Source organism: Parasteatoda tepidariorum, chromosome 8 (assembly GCF_043381705.1).
Source record: "Parasteatoda tepidariorum isolate YZ-2023 chromosome 8, CAS_Ptep_4.0, whole genome shotgun sequence".
NCBI classification, from domain to species: domain Eukaryota; kingdom Metazoa; phylum Arthropoda; class Arachnida; order Araneae; family Theridiidae; genus Parasteatoda; species Parasteatoda tepidariorum.
In genome coordinates, this window is record NC_092211.1 from 60,584,393 (window position 1) to 60,608,014 (window position 23,622).

Below are 23,622 nucleotides of genomic sequence, written 5' to 3' on the forward strand. Positions count from 1 at the left end.
CAAAAAAGAAATGACAAATAGTAATGCACATAGCTGTAATGATAAAAATAACTTCAAGTTGAAATTAAAAAAATTCAGAGATATTATTTAACAGTTCCGGCGTATAGTAATGAAGAGCTTAATAATTAATTTAATAAGTAATTGGTAATCTGGAAATAATAATGACTAGCATTTTATATTTTGTAATGCATGTATCTATTATATTTACTTAGTTACAAAATTTTTAACAAAAATATTCATGTCTTCAAAATTGATTCTATTAAAAGATATGGAATGTTTAGTTATTAAAGTTGTATTAAAATGTTTTTCTTCTATGAACCAAAAAGTTATTAAATTTTTTTTTTCTTCAATGCTACAAACAAAATTACTCTTGAATAATTTCTTCTATATATTAGAAAATTTGTAATTCATTGCAATCAAATTTAGATTGGGATTACTTAAATTTTTTAAAACTACCTGAAATTAAATATTGAATATTTTATTTTAACACATAAAAACGAGGTATAGAAAATCATATAGCAGTGACGTACAAAGACTTAGAATTTATAAATCTTACGGGGAGGGGAGAACCTATATTTACCTCAAGAAATTTAAATAATTATAAGAAATACTATAATGAAGAGATATTTGTAATCATTAATAATTTAAGATAAGAAAAATCTCATTTGTAATAAAAAGGTACTGAATTCAAACATTGTACACTTACTACATTAAAATTTAACTTTTTTCATTAAAATGAGAAAAATAAGTAACCATTAATTACAATAACAATTATCACTGTTTGTATAAAGGTTATTATTTAAAAAATGTTTTTAAGATAACTCAATATTTTTTTTTCTTAAAGTGTGTACCCTCAAACCTTGTGTGCCGTTCCGTTCTACACACCAACATTTAACCCCACGCCTACACCCCTAAGGAGACACCCTTCATTCTACAGGGTTTATTTATGCCACTGCCATAAAAGTATTTGAAAATGTTTGTTTCTCTGACAATATTAGAGTTATTTTTGTCATTCTTTAAATTTCATTATACCTCAAAGGAGTAAATTTGTATTATTCGATAAGTATTTCTGCAAGCTTGTTTACATTATTTGTTGCAGTATCTAGTTAGCAGCATTTCAAGTTTTGAATTAAGTTAGAAAATTTTGATAAAAACTATAAATTGTTACCAACCATGATCAGTACATTTAAAATAGGAAATGTCAAGTAGTTTCAGTCCATGCATTCCTGGAAATGAAATTTCTTTAATATTGATACCACTAAATTTTTTTTATTCCCTTGTATATTTTAATAGAATATAATAAACATAGAAAAAGAATCAGATTAATGTTAACAAAACTAAAATTACCTATTTTTTTTTCGTAATTTCTATTAGGATCATTCTTGGATTTTTGCCCCTGCTTAACTCAGTTTAGCTGAAGGACAAGGAAAACTAAACGGTCGTCTCAAAAATTTTGAAAATACAAAATGGGAGCAGTTTTATGTTGTAAAGGCGGGATTAATGACTAGAAGATTATGATATTAGAGAAATTAATCTTTTTTTCCCCAACATTCTCTTAACAATTGGATTGCACTTTTTCTGAATAAATTATTTATTTTTGCTTATTAACATGCATTTAAAATAAAAATTTATAAGTAAAAAAAAATTAAACTTTATGGACTACTAAATTTTGTTGAAGGAAAAAATTTTCATGAACTCAAAGCTTTTTTAAAATTTTTGTCATTAAAAATCAGTTCCTTGTATAAGAAAAACTAATTGCCATATTAATTTTTCTTTTCTTTTATATTATTAACATATAGAAATCAAATCAATACTAAAATAACAGATGAATATAGTATGAGAGTTTCTTATTTACTCAATTTATTTTCTTAATTTTATTCTCTATAACTTTGTGTCTTCATTGTGGTATCTGTACAGAACATTATTTGGTTACATAAATTCTTGTAACTATTGTTATTCCATTTTAATTCACCGGTGTAATTTTTATTACTTTTCTATTATAACTAAAAGATTGTTTCTAAGTTTCATAATTATTACTGTGTTCTATTAATTAGAGAAGTACTAAAAGGAATTAGTAATCCTACTATTGGATAATAATTAAAGTTTACTATTGCTTTACCTTGTTTAAAAATTATGAAACAAAATCACTTATGAAATTACTTTGACAGATGAGAAGGCATGCGCCATGGAAAAAAAAAAAAGCATGTCACTGTTCTTATGATTTTTGAAACGCTTATATCAAATTTTAGTATGATTGCCACTTTAAAATCCTATTTTTATGTCTAAAATAATTAAGTTCTAGAGATTCTGATTTTGCTTTTTTTTGCCCAAAACATTTTTTAGACAAGTGAGAATGAACTGTCTTAAATTTGGTTATTTTATCGTGAGCTACATAAGTGTTTCTTGTCATAAATGTAATGATTTAAATTTATATACAATTACATAGTGTGTTTCATAATGTATTATTTATGCAATTTTTATGTATTCATGTGATTTATGTTTATGAATTTATAAAATAAAACATCTTGATACTTTTAAAATCAATAAAGATTTTGAAAAAAAGAAAATAAATCTTTTTTGTTTGTTAAAAGGAAATGTAGTATATTATGAAAAAATTTATAAGTTTTTTTGATCTCTGGTTTCCATTACGCATTTTCAAAAAGCCTTATATTATACATCTATATATATGCATAAGCATTTAATTAAAAATGAAAGGATAAACCTTTGTGTTAATGGAGGAGGGTTGACCAATTGTTTTTGGTTAAACTTTGCAGTCTTCAAAATTTTCACCTTCAAAGGTTAGGTCTATTGATTTAACTCCATTAAAGCCCTAAGTTTCATAATATATGTTGGTAAAGCAGTATATAATTGAGTATTATATTATTGGACTTTCCCAATATAGTGCCAACACGTCTCATTTGTTATTGCCTGATATTCCCTACACAGATATTTTCTAAGATTAAGGGTTATAGCCTGGATAATAAGGTGGATTGTAGGCTTAAGTATTTAATTCACTATGATCAATTAGACCCAGTTTTAGCCTGGTCAAAGGAGGAGAAAGTTTCAGCACCGTTAGGTTTTAACAAAATTGGATTGTTTTATCGTTAATTCTTGTTTTATATGAACTTATACATATTTAAACTAAGGGATTATTAAACATGTATTTTTTGCTGGGAAGCCTTTAAAAATGAGATGAAAATCTTATATTTTTATTTGTGCAACTTTTTTTCATTGTTGCTACTGCATGCAGTTTTATCTGCAATATGGGGTTAGAGTAACATTCTTCTACATCAGAAGAAAAATATTTTAATTTTAATCATGTCAATTCCTTCAGCGGAGCCAAACATTGGAAAACTTAATAATCATTTATATTTTTAAGCTCAATAATTTAGTTTATCATGTAATCACTGCTCAAGGAAGAAGAAAATTTGATGACCTTTCTCCATAATTAGAACAACTAATGGAAATACTCAATCTAAGCGTTGTTCATGAAATGCTTTAATCTAAGTCTAACATCATGTATTTTTCAAAGACATCCCCCCTTAATTCTGACATGGACTTAAAATGATGAATGACTTTCTTTTTGAAAAAGTTAAAATATTTTTTTATACGGCTATTTTTTTATGTGCACAATTTCATTAGTAATGATAGAGTACTAAAATTTAACAAGTTTACATCTATTAAAAGAACCAGTTTCAATATGCTCATAATGAGACTGACAGTGGTGCAAAAATTTGAACTCAAGAAAAAAATTTTCTCAGCCAAAATGCAAACTTAGCAAATCTATTTTGGCTAAAAGCCAAAATGCAAATTTTATCAAATTTGAAAGGGGACAAACTCCTTACAAATATCTTCTCTTTTCTTCAGGACTTGATGTTATTCCATGATTTAAAACTAGCTTTTATGTAAAAATTGTGCCTTTTTTTTAATAAGTTCAAAGATACCAAGTTTTGAAATTCAATTTAGTTCTAATTTTAACCAAGTCATATTGATTTATATCCAATAATTTTAACATCAGCCGAGTTTAAGCACCTTACAGCCTACACATGACTTACGCCACAGATTTTATCACTCGCTTATTACATTTAAAAGTAATTTACTTCCAAAAAAATAGGTAAAGAGGATATGTTATTTTTTATAACCGTCACTGAACAGCCGACCTAATTTTGGGTTTACGACTACTAATGTTCAACTCTGTAGTCTTGTAACTTTAAATCAATCCAGAAGACAAAGAAACTCCTGGATCATTAACTGAAGGAATTGCAACTAATAAATACACAAATTGACATACGTTTTTTTAACAAGAAAAAGTTTTGCAAAGGGACACATTTTTTGACAAAAAATTTTGTAGGAAGTGTTTAAGATCAAAAATTTACCCATGCTGCCTGAATTTCCTCCAAAGCCTTGTTCGTGCGGTCAAACATATCCTGCTTCCCTGAATATAAGCAATAACAAATATTAATTAAAAAAAAAAAAAAATTGAGATTAGACAATTATTGTTAACCACTTTAGTTTTACTTAATCTAAAAACTCTACCTAAATTGATCAATTAAAGAATTAAAATCAATATTTAGATTGACAATAAACAACTCATAGTCATCTACAATATAAACTGAATTGCTAAATTATAGCAAATAATATTGATCTTGATTCTGGGTTCAAATCCCGGGCAAGGCATGGATGTTCTTTCCTTCTCTGTCCTCACTGTGGGAGCAACGTTGGCCCACCTAATATCGTGCTCCTGAAAGACCCACAAAATCGCCCTATATATGCCTGAATTGACGGATGTTAACACAGGTGGGCATTGAAAAAAAAATATTAATCTTGAAGTATTACAAGTACCATATTTTTAGAAAAACCAATTAATAGTTACAATAATTTTGGCTATATATTTTATGTATGATACATAATACAAATCATAAACCTAGACTTAGAGGTTGGGCAGTTCCAAAGAACAGGGCACATCTACCAGAGATCTGTTCTACCCAAATCCTAAATCATGATTAACAACAAAGCTTTATAGCTGAAATAAAGTTCAGCAAACACCTGACAGGAATATCTTGTAATTCCCATGCCTTAATACAATGTTACCCTAAATGCTCAAATCTTTGAGCAGAATAGACCTCTCAATCACTAAGTATATGTCGTGAAGTCTCCTCAAGATACAACACCCATTATGCATAGGTGTCTCCTGAGGGTGCTGTGTCCAGTGAGAAGACCAATGATCTTCTTCAAACTGTTCTTTTTTAACATAAGAAGCTCTTTTTGATGCACACTAGGACAGTCAGGATTCTGTCTCTGACTATCCGAGTTGCGCCATAAATACAAATCATAATTTCAGTAGTAATATTTCATGTAAGTATTGTGCCTGATCCTGATTAATATCTTATAAAATGATCCCAATGACAAAAAAGGAACTTGTCTGAGGTTTTTTTCAGATTTCTTTGTATCGTGTCAAAAACCCAACCCTGTATACCTTGCAATTGATATATAGTAGAATTTCGATGAATAGTTTTTTAAGGGACCGTTTGTTGCGTACGATTGATAAGGGAATATGATGAATACGGGTCAACGTNATCCATTATTAAAATAATATTTCATTTGATTCTGATGATTCCTTCATGGTGTTGCATTTTCTACAAACAGCAGTTTAATAAGGAGGTATTAAACTTCAAAATTAATAAATTTACATTGAGTATAAGAAAGTTTCAATGAAAAAAATATCTATTTCCTGCAACATTTACAATGCAAATGAAATAGTAATAAACACATTTATTTAAGCAAAATGCATAAAAATTTTAGTTTGAAAACACTCCTTTCGTTAAAACCCATACAATAATTTTTCATCATTTGTAACTATTCTTTTTCTGTAAATTAGTGAGAATAGAGAAATTTTTTTTTGAAAGGCTTTGAAGACTTCTACAAATTTCGGCACTGGTTGCCGTAGAGTTTCACCGGTATCACTTAGCACTTGTTTACCTTTGCAACTATTTTTTTTTTCAACCAATGTCATACCATACATAATAACATTTTCATAAACATATAATAAATAGTGATATTTGAGGTGTTTTCTCTAAACTGTGAAAAAACCTCTATTTCTTCATTATCAGTATCAGAAGTTATCAAAATGAAATAACTTCATTTTTTCTAATGTCCGTAAAATTTCTGTACAATAGAGGCAAGAATCTTTTAGTTTCAGAAAGAATCTAAACAAGGTTGGAACACTATTACCATTATCAGGACAGCATTCTTAAAGGGACTGGTAAAACAAGAAGATACATGAGGGAAAATGAAGTTCAACTGTAAAAGTAGGCCACATTACCTTTATTTAAAGAGTAAATAAGATTTTTCGAGTTCATTGAGTTCGTAACATCAAACTAAATAGTGGCCTAAAAAATTTCTTTGAACAAAAGCAATATAAAATGACTGATTGTTAAAAATGAGTAATTTTATATTGCTCATTATTAAATTTTTTTTTTCCATTTCAGAAGGGTAGAAATATCAGAAATTAAGCTTGGACGCAACAATAGAAAATTCTCTCAATATATTGAGCATTAAAATAAAATTCTATGCATGGAATAGCTGCAGGGCTTTTATGTATTGATTGTTACGATTGACAGGAATGAGTTATATCTACTTTTCAATTTAATAAAAATAAAATTATGTCCCTTTCAAGTTTGTTTTTTCTGAATTTCCCCAAANTTTTTTTTTTTTTTTTTCGCACGAGGATAAACCATACGCAAAGGCGATTCGAAATTACATTCACAAAACTTAAAGTCTAACATCGGGATTCGTATTCACACAATTTTAAATCAAACATTGTGATCTTTACTCACATTATTTAAAATTGTGATCTATATTCATGCTATTTACAACTACACGTCGTAATTCACAAAAATTTCACATTGGGACTCTTATTCATCTTACTTAAAAAATCATACATCCAGATTCGTATTCAAACAATTTAAAAGAAAAATATCTCACATAGATATTTTTCTTAAAAGGTTGATAATATTCTATGGATATATGCTTCCAGCATACACTTTTCTCTTGAACAAATTTTAGGTATTTTTTGTCATTTAAAATATGCTTTGCATGTGACATTTTCGGATTTCTATTTTCAGATTTTTTTGGTTTTTATCTAACTCCCCACTAAAAGGTAAAATTGTTGCATTTGGGAGTCATATGATGTGTGTATAATGTTTTAATTAATTAGTTAACATATTAATAAGCATAATTTCAGTTATATAAAACAGCCTACATCAGAGATGGTTAACATATGGTAGGTGCATGACAGATATTGTCTGCGAGAATCGCATGTTATATTACTTTAAATCAATTTATATTTAATAAAACACTAAATAAAAATATTTCCATGTAGACAGAGGTGTGTTTAGAAACTATGTATTATACATTGAAAAGCCAAAACATGACCATCTACTCAATAACGCATTCATTCCCTTTGGCCTTCAAAACAGTTGCAACTTGCCTTTGCAATGTTACAATTTCTATAAATCCTATGTATACGATAAATATCAATATATAATGATTTTTTTATTAGCTTCCATATTGTTAATTTTGATTATTGATTAAATTTGAATGTAAAAATTACCAAAGCATAAAATACAGCTCTTCTCGAATTATCGAGTGCGCACAGTTCGTCCTGTTTAGTATAGATGAATTAACTTAAGAGCACATACATTAAGGAGTTATCGGAAAGATATTCCACATAGAACTGCCTTTTTGGCAGAATTTTTTCGGGCTTTCTGCAACAAAACTCTAGCACTAATATCTTTCGGCAAGGTACTTTCAATAATAACAAAGATGCATGTTACTGATTTAAAGTAACAGAAACACTGTATTTACAAAAAAAAGAAACATGATTATTTTTATTCTCCTAATATTTTTTTATTCTCATATTATAGGAGATATTCTGGCATTTGTTTGGGATAAAAACACACTAATCATTACATATCGCATTTTGTAAATCATCATTACATTAAAAAAAAATTAAAAATAATGAAACCCATAGCATTAGTTACCGGAAAACAGACGAATGACAAAATCATGTAAATCTGACTCTTAAAAGGGTTACTCAAATGCGTGTTTCATTTCAAGATTTGACATCTGTAATAAATGTTGGATTTTAAAAACTGTAGCAATAATAGCAAAAACTAAAGCAATAATTGCCCCCCCCCCAAAAAAAAGACAGAATTGTTGCCTTAAAAAGTAAATACTCGATTCGAATTTCCTATATCGCCTGAAATATGTCGGAATAATTAAAAACCGCATGAAATTCAATAACTGCAGAAAATACAATGGAAACACTATATGGATATACGATACCACGGGCGTAAATTGAACGTGAGAAAATGGGATTATTTAAATGAGAAATTCAAATTTTACGTGTAAATTTAAGCAGAAAAGAAAACCTAATTTTTTTCTTTCTGAAAGAACTTTGTAACGTTCTACGACAATGTCGCCACGATTCTAACACAGGGAGAATTATTATAATCTTTAGATTAAAGCCAAGATGCAGGACTTTTGCCTTAATATTAAAAACTTATTCAGTTATTAATATATACATTTTGTATTAAACATCTTTTATACTCAAATTGAATTTAATATGGCATAATCACACACATTCTTATCACAAAATGGAAAATTAAAATTATTTTAAGGCAACATTTAGGTAATCTCAAAATGTAATTAAAATTTGAAGTGTAAAATTTGTAACGTTTCATTATGTATATATATATATTTACTTTAATGCTAATACAAAAACTAAGCAGTTGCACAGGTCAACTTCATATACACGAACAGGGATAGATATATGGGAATGTCACCTTATTTAAAATCATAATTCAAAACTAATATTACTCATTTCCTGGAATTGGAGACACAATCTCTAGATTCCACCCATCTTGTAAATTTATTGACATTAGTCGTTAATATTTGAAATTAAAAAAATGAATCTAGCATGAAACAATGATTTAATCGTAGTAAAATCGGGAAAAGTTTTTTTTCAACATTTCGAACAAGCATGTGTTACATTAAATAATTTCATAACATTCATGTTTTTTGCTGAGCAATCTTTTTTAATTTCTCAAGCATTTTATCATAGCTTTCTTTTTGTTTCTGTGCTTTCATCTCTTTCTTCTTCGCTTTATCTCTTTGTTCAACAGCTTCTTTAAATCTTGGATCTTTAGGATCAATTTCGTATCCTAGATACTCACTTATTTCTTCAACAAGTTTTTCCCTCTTATCCCTCAACTGACGTACCTTCTCTTCTTGTTTAGCAATTCTGCCATGATATTCTGCAATCCATTTGTCTAAATTGGCCATGTTTTGATCAACTTCCGCTTCATATTCCTGCTTTTCTTTCTCTTTTGCCATACGTTCTTCATTCACTCTTCGCAAACGTTCTTGAAGGGATGGTTCAAAAGTTTTGTCGTAGTCAATGGTCTCCATTATTTGCTTTCTTGTTGGCCAGCATATGCCGGGATTTATATTAGTTTGGCTACCAAATTTGGCCCATTGCGAACGTAGTCGATACATCTGAAAATCAGATTTGTTTTCTAAGGGAAGAGATTGTTTCTGAATGAACATTTTATGTATTCTTTCAGGGAGGCGAGATTTAAAACGTTTCTGCAGTATCTCTTCTTCAGTTAATTCTGGTTCTTTCAAATCATCCAACACATCCAGAACACGAATGTCTTCGGGAGCTTTTTCTTTGGATGTGGATTCGTCGAATTTTGATGTTGAAGAATGAAATTCTTGTTGAAAAGGTTCAGATATATATATTTTCAAGGTATTTCTGATAAAAATTTTAGAAGCAGGAACGGAGTGCAATTTCAAATAATTCATAGTTCAATTAATTAAAACAATTTGGGCAAAACACAGTATTTAAAGTTTTTTTTTTATACCTTCAAAACAAAAGGTAAACACAGTCGGGTTAAATATCAATATATCAAAAAAATTGTTTGATTGATGAAATAAAATAGACTGGTTGAGAGCAGCAAACTACTCACGCCAAAATAGTTCCAAAACGTGATGCGCCATTGCTACACTCCTCCAGTGGTGGCGCTAATGGTAGGAGCAGGCTGAGTTTTCGCGGAATTTTCATATTCTTAACGTAGCAATTAGACTTGTACTGCCTAATATCTTCATTTAAAAATTAAGTAAATAATATTTGAGGTGAATATTTAAATGCGTAAGTTACGAGTAGTATGCCTTTTCTAAAAATACCATATAAAGTATTTTTTTCAGATAGTACAAGGAATTCAAAGCTAATTAAAATCGAACCTCCTGATCTGGATGTCAGTTGTTCGACCCTCAGTGGTCAGTTGTTGCAGTTCTAGTTCATTTACGTCGCACTAGAGCAGCACCATGGGCTATTGGCGACTGTCTGTGAAATATCCTGGAGGATGATCGGAAGACATGCCAACGCAATTTTGATCCTCTGCGGAGGGGATGGCACCCCTGCTTCGGTAGTCCGACGATCTGAGAGCGAAGTCAAGCACTTTACCGTAGCACAGTTTAACGAGGACCAATACCGCACACCCTCGGTTCCTACGCAGAGTGATATAAGTGGTCACCCACCCACTGACTAACCGCATCCAGTGATGCTTGACTTCGGTGATCTGCTGGGAACCGTGTCTTAACGATCAGTCCACTGTGGGACCCCTCAGTGGTGAGACGGGAACATTTATTTCGTACGCTCTTTTAAATCATACTTCAAACTTATAATTCATGCATTAAACACTTATTTTATATTTATTTATTTAAATTTTTTTATTGCAATTTGTATTTAGCTATTTATTTGAAAAAGTACTTTTAATTTAAATTGAAGATAAGCGAAATATTTTTAAATGAAGCACTTTTTAATCTATATTTAGTACTTATGATGTATTTTTGCATTTTCATAAGTTATTCTTTATTTTATAAATTTTAAAAAATCAGAAAAAAATCAATAAAAATTGATTTATAAAATTTAAAAATGATTTATTCAAATAGAACTCCCTAATGGTAATATATTGCGATTTCATACTCTAACTATCATGTTTTTATTTTATATATTTTTTGACCATGGAATCTCTTAATAATGTAAAACTCGCTTTAAATGTGATTTTTAATGGGACGATAAAACGGAGATTGAGGTATTTAAAAAAATGATGCAAAAATAATTAGTTGTTAACTATTTTTGCTTTTTTAAATTTTTGTAAAATCAAAATTTTATTTCATATCTTATACTTTATGTTTTTCGAATAATGCAGGCTTATAATCAAAAGTAGAAGAGTAAGTAAAACTTTTTTTGCTAAGCATAAATCTATTTTTTTTATAAAAAGCAAATTTAAATTTAAATAAAAAAAGGATTTTTGGCGTGCAATTATAATAACTTCTGGAAAATATGTAGTTATAAATATTCCGACAAAGGTTTTAAGTAGTTACCCTAGGTACCTTTTCTTATGTTTGAAGATTTAACAGAGAGTAACTTCTGTTTATCAAAACGGATTTATTTTAATCTTTCTAATTTGTAAAAAATATTGAAACTTTTTTTTTTTAATATTCTATTTTTTTAATCTTTCTCACAAAAAAGTAAAACAATTAAAATGATGAGTGAATTGCATATTTATGATGCTACGTATTTTTAATTAAGGTGTTTACAGGGAATTATAACTGTAGTTGGGAGTTATAACTATAGTATGTAGTTAACTATAGTTGGGGTTTGAAGATGAATGTTAGTTTGAAAGAAAAGAGCCGAGTCAACTGTTGCTGCCATCTAGTGATAGTTTAGAAATCTAAAAGTTTCTTGTTTTCACTTTAAAGATTATTACTTTTTATGCAACTCACTAATCATTAAGTTAGCATTTTTTTGAAAAGAAAGAGAGGAATGGAGCAGAATAATAATAGTAATAATAATAATAAAGAGATCAGACATTTTTTTAAACACTAGAAGTTGTAAACCTTTATGGTGAAAAGAAGTTATTCTATGTTAAATCTTCAAACAGAAAATAAAATAATTTATAGTAAATATTTAAAAGAGTTGTCGAAATATTTGCAATTATACTTTTTTTCGGTTAGTGAAAGTTCACGGTACGAGAAAGATTGGCGATCGAAATGGGCTGTAGGTGGCGTAGAGCAGAACCAGGATCCATGAGCAGAACACTCTACCTCTGGCAGCACTTCGCAGTTACACCATTAGGAGGAAGAACGTTAAATTCTGTCTTGATTTTCAAATAGATTAAAAACGTTTAAGGAAGGAAACTATGTGGAACTGAAAACTACATTGAACATAGTTCTAAAAAAAAGCATTATGGAAATTTAAAAAAAAATATTTTTCACAATTAAATATTAAAAAATTAAGAAAGGGTAAAATATCACAGTTAACATTCATTTACAACTGAGAAGAGGAGGAGAGGGGTGGAGGGAGGGTTAATACTCCCCAGATAGAGCATTTGAACGTTGCGATCACGAATGGATGGTGTTTTCAATAGAAATGTAAACAATAACAATCTCGAGCTCGGGACCTACTCTAGTTCCGGTTAAAAAGTTCGCAGCTGCTTACTACATGTTATTCTGATAGGCGATGTTTTCAAACGGATAATTTTGTTTTCAATAAAAGAAATAAACTAGATAATTTCTGAGCTCAAATCTGCCGTATTTCATNTTTTTGATGCCGACTACTGAAATTTGAAGACTGTTCACAAGAATTGCGCCATCTTGTAGAAATTTAGCAGAACAATAAAAGAGGTCTCCGGTTTTTAAAGAGTTTTTATTGTAAAAATGAGCATAATAAACAATATAATATGAAATGTATTTTTATTATTATTATTTTACAAAATATGAAATAAAAGTTTATATTTGAATTTCTTAAAAAACAAAAATATATTTAAAAATAAATCATCTTTGCATCCATGTTTTAAATATTTTAATTTCAATTCCATCGTTAAATTAGAGTTCGCATTAAACTGTGATAGATTATATTTTAATTTAAGTAAAATATTGAAACGAATTACAAGAAAAAAACTTAAACTAACAGAATGCTTAATGAAAACTCCATTTCTTAGATTAAAATATTAAGAAATAAAATAAAGGCAAGATGAATGAAATGTCTAGCCACAAAAAGTTACCATTGGGATATTTTACTAGAAAACGTCATTATTGAATTTTATTAAAACTATTTCGTTCAATTATTTTTCATTTTATCAAATTAAAAAAAAAAACAGCAGTTGTTTATACAAAATTAAAAGACATCAAAGTTCTAAATAATATAGGTTTAAAAATGCTTAATTGAAAGATATTTTATAATTTTTATAAAAACTTAAATTAAATTTTTTAAAATTATCAATTTAAATACATTCGCATTAAAAATAAGAAAATAAATACAACATAAGTGCTTAATACTGGAATTATGAGCTTAAATATGCTTTAAGAGATAGTGTGAAATAAATGTTCCCGTGTCAAAGCAAGGGATTGAACCCCTGACCTCCGGGTTAATAGGTTCGATTAACTTTAAATTTCTTTTACTGGCTAAAATAATAACTTTGCTTGAAATTTTTAGAAAAGGCACACAATTCGTGATATACACATTAGAGCGGCTCTGTTTACTAGTTTGGTCACCGCAGGTAGCCAGCCGAATTTCGCGGCCACTGCGTCATTCAACATCCCCTGCACTTCCGGAGGTCGTCAAGACGCAGGCCCGTTGGACGCGGAAAACACGCAGCCGTCACCCAGAAGACGCGTTTGCAGTCCTGCGCACCTAGTGCCCAATCCTACAACCCTACAGACCTATTAAGACTCCTGTCGGGGCTTCTGAAAGGGAAAGGTTAGTGCATACAAAACAAACTAAAGTAAAATTAACAATTACAAACAATATTACAGAATTACATTTACCAATTACATAATTGATGAAAGTTACAAATTAAATTATACAAAAATCGCGATTTTTAAACCTATCATCTTATTTAGCAGCTGACTTTTATACTGAATTCATTGTAGTGCGTAAAAAAATAAAGTAACTTCCTGAAAAACGTTTGATCTGAAGAATAGATTTTCACGCACTAGGACTCAATCTTATTAATTGTCTGAAGGGGTATCTTCAAACAATCAAATTAATTAGTGCATATGATACTTTAAATTATGAAATCACACAAAACGTACTTTCTCTAATTAAATATACATTTTTTTTAACGGATTTGGGTATCTAATCCCCAAAATATAGGTGATAGCCACAATCTGGGAAACGCGACCTCCTTGATTTGGTCAAGAGAGTAATCAAAAGTTTGGGACCCATTAATGTTATCTTTACTTTAAGGGGACACAGGACGCAAAAAAGTACACTTTTTATTAAATCATTTTCAAATTTTAACAAAATGCTGGTAGAATTAGTAGAAGTCAGTGAACAAAGGTTTGAAAAAAATATTAGTTAGCTTCAAAGTTATAGCTAAAAGCATGGTTTTAATTGTTGGTAATTAAAAAGCCCCTTACAAACAAATTTTAATTTTTTTCAATCAAATTTTTACCCTAATACCTTGTTAATCGGCATTTAAATAAATTTAAGTGGTAATGGTAACCGTATAAAAATATAACGTAACTAGGCATCAAATTTTTATTTTGTCGCTAAATATTTTTTCAAAAAGCATGCTTTAATTATGCTTAATCAATTATTAAAAAAGATTAAATTAAGATATTGAGTTAATCAAATGCATTTAGAATTAAACCTGACACATCAAAGTGCAGCTAAAATTTTTTTTAATAACAATAAAATCAAAACTGGTGCTTAATGAACTTTTTCAAATTGTTAGAACATTGAAAAATTCTATTCAAAAAAGCAACTTTGTCTGCGAGAACAACATATTGACGTATGGATCTTTACAAATCTTTATCTCACAACTCGGTAAGATAATCTTATAACGCGCAATCTTTTAACTTGGTAAGTCTGATTTAAACACGGTTTGTTGCCTATTGCTTAGTGAAGTGTAATTTTTTTTTTAATATCTCAAAAACCAAATGAAGGATTTTTCTCATTCCGTCCAGTGCCCCCCCCCCNTAAAAATTTTTGCAAGAAATTATGAAATTCGTTTATCCAAAGATTATTCCGTGAAAAAAAATAATTTTTAATAATTATTTATTATTGATTTATCGAAAAACATTTTCATACCAAGCTACATGAAATTTTACATAATTTTAAAGAATGTAATTTTCTATGGCAAAGTGCTAAGTTTGAATGAAACTTGTCGGAAAGTTCCCGAGAAATCCAATTTTACATAAGTAATTTTTTTTTGAATGTCAGAAATCATAATCCGTCACAAAAAAAGTAAGCTTAATCAGAAAAATACGTTTGTGTTTCTGACTTAAAATATAGACTTAAATATACGTTTCATAATTTAAAATATTGTCTGCAGTGACTAATTAGCATAATTGACGTCATCCTTTCAAACCATTAAGAACCATTAAAGTACGTGAAGTCCTAGTACGTGCAAATCCGATCGAAAGTTATTCAAGGTGTTTCGTTTATTTTTTTCCATACTTTACCATTCTGAAATTCAAAAAAGTTAAGTTAAAATATTCTCTGTTATGAATGTAAGTGATTTTTGATAGTTTATAGTATATCTCTGAATGGATTTTTATTGTTTTATTCTAATCACTAATGAGTAACGATTTCACAATCAAATTACTTTTTTTCCGCCAATAGCATAGTTACACACCACTACTAACCGTCATGGGTGATCAATTGATTCGTCTTTTTTAATTAGTAGGATTTCAAGCATCTCGAGATTTAATATCATACAACCAACAATTAAGACAATACGTTTGGACACGTGGGGCACAACGGGTTAGTCGGGCAGTATAAATTTTTTTGTTTTTTGGTGTCAAGTTTTTGCCTTCGAGCAAAAAAGAGTAAAGCTAAACCACCGTGTCATTGCTCAAACACGAAGCCGAACTGAAGTGGCTCAGGATAGAGAGCACGCCCGCCAATGAGGTGACTCTGGTTCGAATTCTAGTGGCTTGCTCCGGCTCACACCAGCCACGGTGATGACGTAAAATATAATCAATGGTAGGCGAATCATGGGTTAGAACGCCCTTGCTGTTGGGCTAACCATGGCAGGTTTTCGTGGTTTTCTTCTCCATCGCAAATGCTGGTTGGTTCAATAAAGAAAACTCCTCCACAAAGGTTAATTTGTCTCAATTTCTGATTCAGAAGTTCCCCTGTCTTCTGGGCTGAGTACAAATTTTTGAAAGCTAAGGATAGAATATTAATAGTCGCAAACCAAAATTTGGTTTGCTGTTCAAAGTTGGGGAGAAAAAGAACACGTAAGCCACAAAAGATAACAGTTTTTCAGAGTTTGCTGCTGTAATTTATTTACGTCACACTAGAGCTGCACAATGGGCTATTGGCGGCAGTCTGGGAAACATTCCTGAGCCCAACGACCTGCACGCGAGCACTTTACGGTAGCACAGTTTAGCGAGAACCAATACCGCACACCCTCGGTCCCTACGCAGACTGATCCTTCAGAGTTTGCAAAGTATGATAAAGTGTTTGAAATATTTTCCTGCCCAATTCATTTTGATGTACAAGATGTTTATAGAAATCTGCGTTACAGTGCAACATTAAAATGAAATAAATGTTTGCGTCCATGAAAATTTTAAAAATATTTTTCATCCAAGAAATAGTCTGAACAAAGATATTTTACACAACTTGTTGTGAGTGCTTCTGGATCCATATATATTTTGGTTTGCAAAACGTAACTTACAAAGAAAAAAGAAACACAATTGAAAATTTACGGGCTTCATTAACAAAATATAAATTTTGAAAACCAGGTAAGATGTGCAAATTCGAATATTAAGTAAATTTACAAAAATTAGGCGAAAGAAAAAATAAATATCTGAAAGTTCATTTCGTTTCAATCTTAATATAGCAATTAAGTTTCATTCGTCTTAGAGTTTTGTATTATAACGGGTGTCCCAAAATTTACACAGGATTTAAGTTAAAAAGAAAATTAATTATATAGTGTTGGCAAAAAGAAGGAAACAGATAGAAGACAATTTAGGGTTAGTAAAAATGCAACACTATATACAATTAAGAGCTCGTTTTTATTGTTATAAGTTCATGAAACATTCCTAAATTGTTATTGTATGAGATAATTAATGGTCATATACCCTAGTGCTTCTTTTTTCAGAATTGGCCCAGCTTAAATGTTATCATGTTCAGAATTGAACATGTTTAAATGTTATCACATAGAAAATCGAATGAATCCAATTTCTTTATTTATTAGTAAAATAATTAATATGTTCGAATATTATTTTATTCTTTTTATTCATCGAAATGTGTACCATTGAAACTAGTTACCAAATTTCAAATTTAAGTTTTTAAGCATTTTTAGAATTCTTCAGTTAGAGAAACTTAGAACGTTAGAAAATTTCTAAAACTACTCACACCCATAAAATTTAAGATTTAGTAATCAATTAACTTCATTAGGGCACATATCAATGTAAAAATAAATCACAAAATATTTAAAAACATTGATAAGTTACTGTAAAATCTTAACTTACGTCACACGTAATTTTGGCGCCATTTTATAATTATTCTAGGATTAATAAAAAACAAGGAATCGGGTATGTTTAATTCACCTTAGGATAACATGGAGGGTAGGATTCTTTTTCATTTTAAAGGAATAATTAGGATTCGTGAATATAAACAACAAAGACAATAAAATTCTCTTTAATTACATGCTTTCAGAAAATTGAACAAAACAGCACTTATTAAACAAGTCTTGAACCTTGTTAAACATACATATATGCCATATCATGCCATGGGTATTTGTAGTCCAGTTCTATGTATGACTTCAAATAGTGTTTGCTCCATGTAGCTTTAGCGGGAGAGAGAGCATGCCAGTTAACGTATAAATACTTTGATGCGCCATGGGCCAGTACAAAAAGTACTTGAAATTGCCCGTCCAATAACGGTATCTTTTCGATGTCTATTAGAAAGTACAATTTCACTTGGCGCCACTTTGTTTAGTAGAGATGATTTGCATGTATAGTTCTATGGCCGAGGCTTCTTTGACACAGAAAAATTATAAAATAAATGTAATAAATATGTAACACAACCGAGGAATCCTGAGAAAATATAGGATTTGTCTTAAAATATATCAGTAATTCTCTAGTTGCTATATTATTCTATGCAAAAGGTGTAATGAAATTCAACCTAGTCTACCTGATATTACACAATCTTCTTTTTTATAATTGTTTTCGTAATATATATATAAGTATATTATATTAGAATTATTTTCGAAGCATTCTTCAAGGAAAATTGAAAATGCAACAACAGGTTAAGTGCCTTAAACTTAATGCAAAGCTTTAATTTTAAACTAAATATATTATTTTGGAGAAAAAAACTGTCTGGACTTAAACAATTTTTTAAATATTTAAAGCACTTGTCAGTTTTAAAACTTTTTTGAAAAGATGACAATTTGGTGAGATTTCCCACAATGATGCGATATCGATGATTTATACACAATTTTTGTATTATTTATAAGTGCAAACAATGTAGTAGAGGAGTAACTTTTCAAACGCTAAAAATTACATTACAAACGCGATTTATTTTTAAAAAAAAATCTATGGCTTTTCCTTATACTGGTCTTTTGCACCATTTTCATGATTAAAATATGGGGCGCTAGCTAAAAATAGAAAAAAAATTAAGGTTATTTCATAGAGCCTTCAAAAATAAGCTTGTAAACCAATTTGAAATCTGAAATAATCAGTTTTTGGTCATCAAATTCGGAAACTCTAACCTATTGGAGCATTGACCAAAAATCACAATAATCAGATTGATCTGGAGCATAATGTAATTTGAATTTAGCTTTTTTTTCCCTTTTAAATATTAATAATAAATATTCATGATCCAAATCTTACAAAAAAATTGTGTTTCGTAAATATGATAGGTAAATCAAAAGATAAAAAACGGTTGAGGCTGAGGGTTGTGGATAAAATAGAATTACAAAAAGCTTTTCAAGGCTTAAAGTGGTTAAAAAGGTTTACAATCAGCTTAAATAAATCAAATAAATTTTCCAAAAATGCGTTGGTAATTTCCGCGAGCCAAATTTGAATGGTAACTACACTGTTAGAAATTTCTCTTACAAAATAGTTAAATAACAATTTATTTAATTGTTATTTTACTGTATTCGAACAAAGCAGTCAAATAACCATAAATAAGATGGTAATCAAACTGTTAACTGTGAGAAAAATCGCTCATTAACTACTTTCGTCTAATACGGTTAAACAACCAGAATTTTATGGCACCAACTAAGCTCACCTGATGAAGCCACTTAGATCCTTGCATTTGCGTGCATATTATAGCCCTGCTGGCAAATCTGCTAGACTGATGACAGACAGAACCGGGGTTCGAATCCCAGTGTTGACACTACAATATTTCCTCCATTATCTTCAACACATGAGTTTCCACTGACCTGCATTCTCCAATGTCCATTACCCAACGAAAAGTCTAACTCCTTTGTCCAGTTAAATATCCTTTCTACAGTTTTGGAACCATGCTAGTTGTAAATGGTTAAAAAAAACGTGTAGTTTTGTATTCATGGTTTTTTAACCGTACTAATTAATTGTAAGCGGTTTCAAAACCATAAAGGTAAAAAATGTTTCTTATCGTAAACTTATGATTAATTGGATGGACTGACTGCTGTCGGTAATTTTACAATAATTTTAGAATGAAAATCCTAACAGCGTATAATTACGGATTAATTTTTAGGGAAAACATTTAATTCCTGATCTTGTTTCTTTTGCATAGAATAATAGTAACTAAATAATTTTTTTTTCCAGGTATGTATTTCTCAATTATGACAACATCATCAGATGACAGATAAATTTAAATGAAAAGATGTAATGATGATACATTATTATTTACATGTTTCAACAAATGAAATGATGATGATGCTTAAGCCAATGATCCATAATATGATGGTTATAAAGATAAAAAGTTTTATATTTTTCTGCTACTTAAGCTGCCAAAGATGTTACAAAATTTATTGTTAGGCACTCGAAGAAAAAAAAAAAAACTAGAAGAAACGAAAATACTTCTGACAAATCTAATAGAAACTTCATTACTTTTGCACGTTACAATATTAGTTTAAACAAAATACTGTGAAAAATTACAATTTACTATCATAATAAATACAATATAGTTAAATTAATGTACTGAACGAACATATTTATGTGTTCTTTTTCGTAAAACGAAACAATTGACATGTTATGGGTATTGTGTTAAAAATACTCAAATAATATACAAATAACATACAATAAATAGCGTAATATACAAGTAATACACAGGGTCATTCAGAACTATTTTTCAAAATTTTTATATGTAAGGTGCGAGGCGCGATTTTCCAATTCAGCGGCATTTAACAACCCACTATCCGGTTTAGCATTTTTTTTTGAAAATAAAGTTAAAAAAAACTTGATTCTTGACTTTTTAGTTGGGGTAACAAATTTTAAAAGAAATAAAAGCTTTCATTATAATTGCGACAACTGCAAAAATCTCCCCACAAAAAAAAAATTGTACGAGTGGTTGAAAGCCACTGGATTGTAAATCAGCATCCGGGGCATGATTACAACCAACAATCCTAACGGTCGCAAGCACAATGCAGACGAGACGGCCATACAATGGGTTCTTTTAAGTAAAATTAAATAACTGCCATGCTTTGGGTATTGTGTTATAATATCCAAATAATATACACGAAACTATTGTTTAAAAATCTGCATGTTTATCAGGTACTTGATATCAAGTGAGAATCATACTGGGATATATTGTCGCAAACAAACGTACTTGAAGACACACTTCGCAACGATGTGATGACGGCACGACTGATAATGTTCGAGAAGGAATTTCGAATGAATGGTTTGTTGGCATGTAACTCGTTTGCATGGCGTTCACGATTCTTGCTTGTTATGATGTTTCCAACCTACGTGTAAATTTTTGAACATTAGTTCTGAATCATCCAGAAAAATAATTATAGTATAGAAATTTGGCACTTTCACCGCATTTGTTTTCATTTTACGAACGATGCGATAACAGATGAGTTTGACATGAGAATTAGGAATAAAATAAACTAGTACAATTGATCATTTTTAAAGCTTTATTATTTTTTTTTAGTTAACTTGAAAATATGTTTCCTCCTCATTTATCTTAAAAACCACAGTTTTAAATGTTACTTTGTGATGAAATAATTTATTTCATCGAAAATGGAATGAAAATGAAATAAATAATATATTCCTATCGTAATTAGATGCATTCCTATCGTAAGTGCATGTTTTTTACCTCTCCTGATATAATCTTAAGCATTTTATTTTTCATATTGCATTATGTCATGTATTTTCTGAAAACTACGCATATTTCATGATGGGGAATACTTTTATAGCATGAAAAAAAAAGCTTTTAATTTTTGAACAAAGTGTAAAAGCATTAATTCAAATGAGGCTCTTTAATTTAAGTAATAAGTTTTGTCTTATTTACAAAATTTGTTCCTTGTTTTTAAGATTTCAACAAATTACTTGTGCAAATGTAAATAAACTTTTTTTTTCCAAAAAATCTAGTGTGACATATAATGACTTAATTTATTCGAATGTATAAATTTAAACTTTAATGGTTTATATGCTTTTTTTTTTACTGTGAAGATGGTATGTTTCACTCTTCTAATCTAAGTAGTCATATTTAATAAGTTTAAAAAAAAATCGTAATTTGTTTTTTCGTTTTAGATAAAATTAATATAATAATAAATTACAAAAATCTATCAGTGCCAGTGTTATTGAACTTTTTCTTATCTTACAAAGTTATTCTGCCTTTTAATTTAAATAATTTTGACTAAATACTGTAGGAACATTTAATATCGAAATAGTAATATAATCTAATTGTTTTTAAAGCGTTTTTTTTATTACAATACATTTTTTAATTTTCAATTTAGACTGAAGAAGCATTGCGTTTCAGAAATTAATTAATAATTTAATAAAAACTAGTAGTTAAGCTCTGTGGATTCTAGTGATATTTTTATGTGACGATATAAAAAAAACAATGAAGAAAACTATTTAAATTTTCAAAAGAAAATTTACAAAGAGTAAAAAATTTCAAAACTTTGTACAGATACTGCGAATTTTATTGAAGAATTTTTTTTAATTATTGTTAATTTTTGAAAACCATGGTTCGTTGTATTTAAAGGTACTATACCGTCACATTGCTGTATTCAATGTATTATACAGTAAAGCCAATATACTTTTGAATTTCAACTGAAAATGTAACAAATCACTGTTATAGAAAGCATGATTAAGAACATTATAACCTATTGTATTGCTGGATAAATCTTTCTGGTGCTTCGAATTAATTTTTTTCAGCTTTTTCCAGCAGCCTTTTAGTCCTGCCTTCTTCAGTTGTGATTCGCTAGATTTCGATAGTAATTTTGCTTGATTAAATGTTAATTTGTGACTTCTAATGTGTATGATTAGACATTTTCTTTTAGACAGTATTTTAAAATTTTTATTAAGGTCTGTACATACGGAACACCCTATCTAATCAAACAAGGACACAGTAGTTTTAAGTTCCATCTTATTAAAATGTTTATAACGTTGACTTTTTCGAGGAATTCGAAGTTTTTTTTAAAATAAATTTTCAAATAAAATGCGAAACTCCTATCATCATATATCGAATTTTTTAGATTCTAAGATAAGTATATCACAAATTTATTTCCCTTGTATTGACAAGATGAATTACTTTTGAATAACTACACACTTGTTAAATCAATTAAAAAAAGCCTGTAACGAACAATTTGAGCATTCTAAATTAAATATCAGTGATTCCAATGTAAAAAAAATAGAAGAAATAATTCGATCCTACCTCCAAAATCGAAGAAAAACTGATGATTAAATCGAAAAGAATGCATGTTCTAAAGTCCATCAGACAAAGATCTTTCTCCTTTCAGGCACCATAGTAGTTTAACAATCGATGATTTTAACTTAAATTGCGAATTTAAAAATTAAAAATGATCAAAAATATGATTCTTTTTAAAAATTTTTATTGTTACACATACATATGGCTGCTTGTGTGTCAAAACAGGACTAACAGTTACCAAGTTAAAAGATTAACAAAACTTTCTTTTGTCGCTGTGCGCTGGCATGCTCTGAAAACTTATTTATTTATTTCAATTTTTTTTCCGATACAGACAAAAGGACTAGGGGTAAGAAAAGGATCAGATGTCAATACCCGGAAAGCCCTCAAACGCTCTGAAGTGTGTAGGTAGCGGGTTCGAAACCTGTAGAAACCCTAGATGTGTCTTCATGCTATCCTTTCTTCAATTAGACAGGTCCCATAGGCTTTGTCTTAAATACGCAGGCCTGCACATGCATCTGAATAAATGAAATAAAATAAAAAAACAGCACAGCTGTTTTAGATGGGAAACAACAAAATGCACTGAAGAGTAGAGATAGTGGGTTCAAATACTGTTGTAACCTGGATGCATGTTTATTTTGGGCTATCCTTTTCTAATATACTATAACTTTTTCAGAAATTTGAAAATGGCGCATTGACTTCACTTTGCAATGAGTGGTTGAAAGCCACTG

At 29.4% G+C, this 23,622-nt stretch overlaps 2 protein-coding genes and 1 long non-coding RNA gene across 3 annotated transcripts in view; 1 reads left to right on the top strand and 2 right to left on the bottom strand.

The window, feature by feature from the left end:
• Window positions 1-8,976: 8,976 nt before the first annotated feature.
• Window positions 8,977-10,089, bottom strand: LOC107439660 (growth arrest and DNA damage-inducible proteins-interacting protein CRIF). The gene has a single exon (XM_016052330.4). It carries the CDS (start codon window positions 9,865-9,867, stop codon window positions 9,073-9,075), a length of 795 nt encoding a protein of 264 aa, XP_015907816.1. The 5' UTR covers window positions 9,868-10,089; the 3' UTR covers window positions 8,977-9,072.
• Window positions 10,090-17,709: 7,620 nt separating this feature from the next.
• The window catches only part of LOC107439657 (arrestin domain-containing protein 2), a 218,092-nt gene continuing 212,179 nt past the window's right edge, over window positions 17,710-23,622 (bottom strand). Inside the window, exons 9-10 of the transcript XR_011637401.1 lie at window positions 22,901-23,409; window positions 17,710-20,978 (exon numbers count right to left, since the gene is read on the bottom strand). The gene's annotated coding sequence lies outside the window, so the exon portion shown is untranslated. The remainder of the gene's footprint in view (window positions 20,979-22,900; window positions 23,410-23,622) is intronic.
• LOC139426201 (uncharacterized) overlaps window positions 20,974-23,622 on the top strand; it is a 24,151-nt gene continuing 21,502 nt past the window's right edge. The window contains exon 1 of the long non-coding RNA XR_011637402.1: window positions 20,974-21,315. This is a non-coding gene — a long non-coding RNA (uncharacterized lncRNA). The remainder of the gene's footprint in view (window positions 21,316-23,622) is intronic.

Coding starts and splice junctions, on each gene's coding strand:
- LOC107439660 (XM_016052330.4), bottom strand. CDS start 9,867: ATGAATTATTTGAAATTGCACTCCGTTCCTGCTTCTAAAATTTTTATC.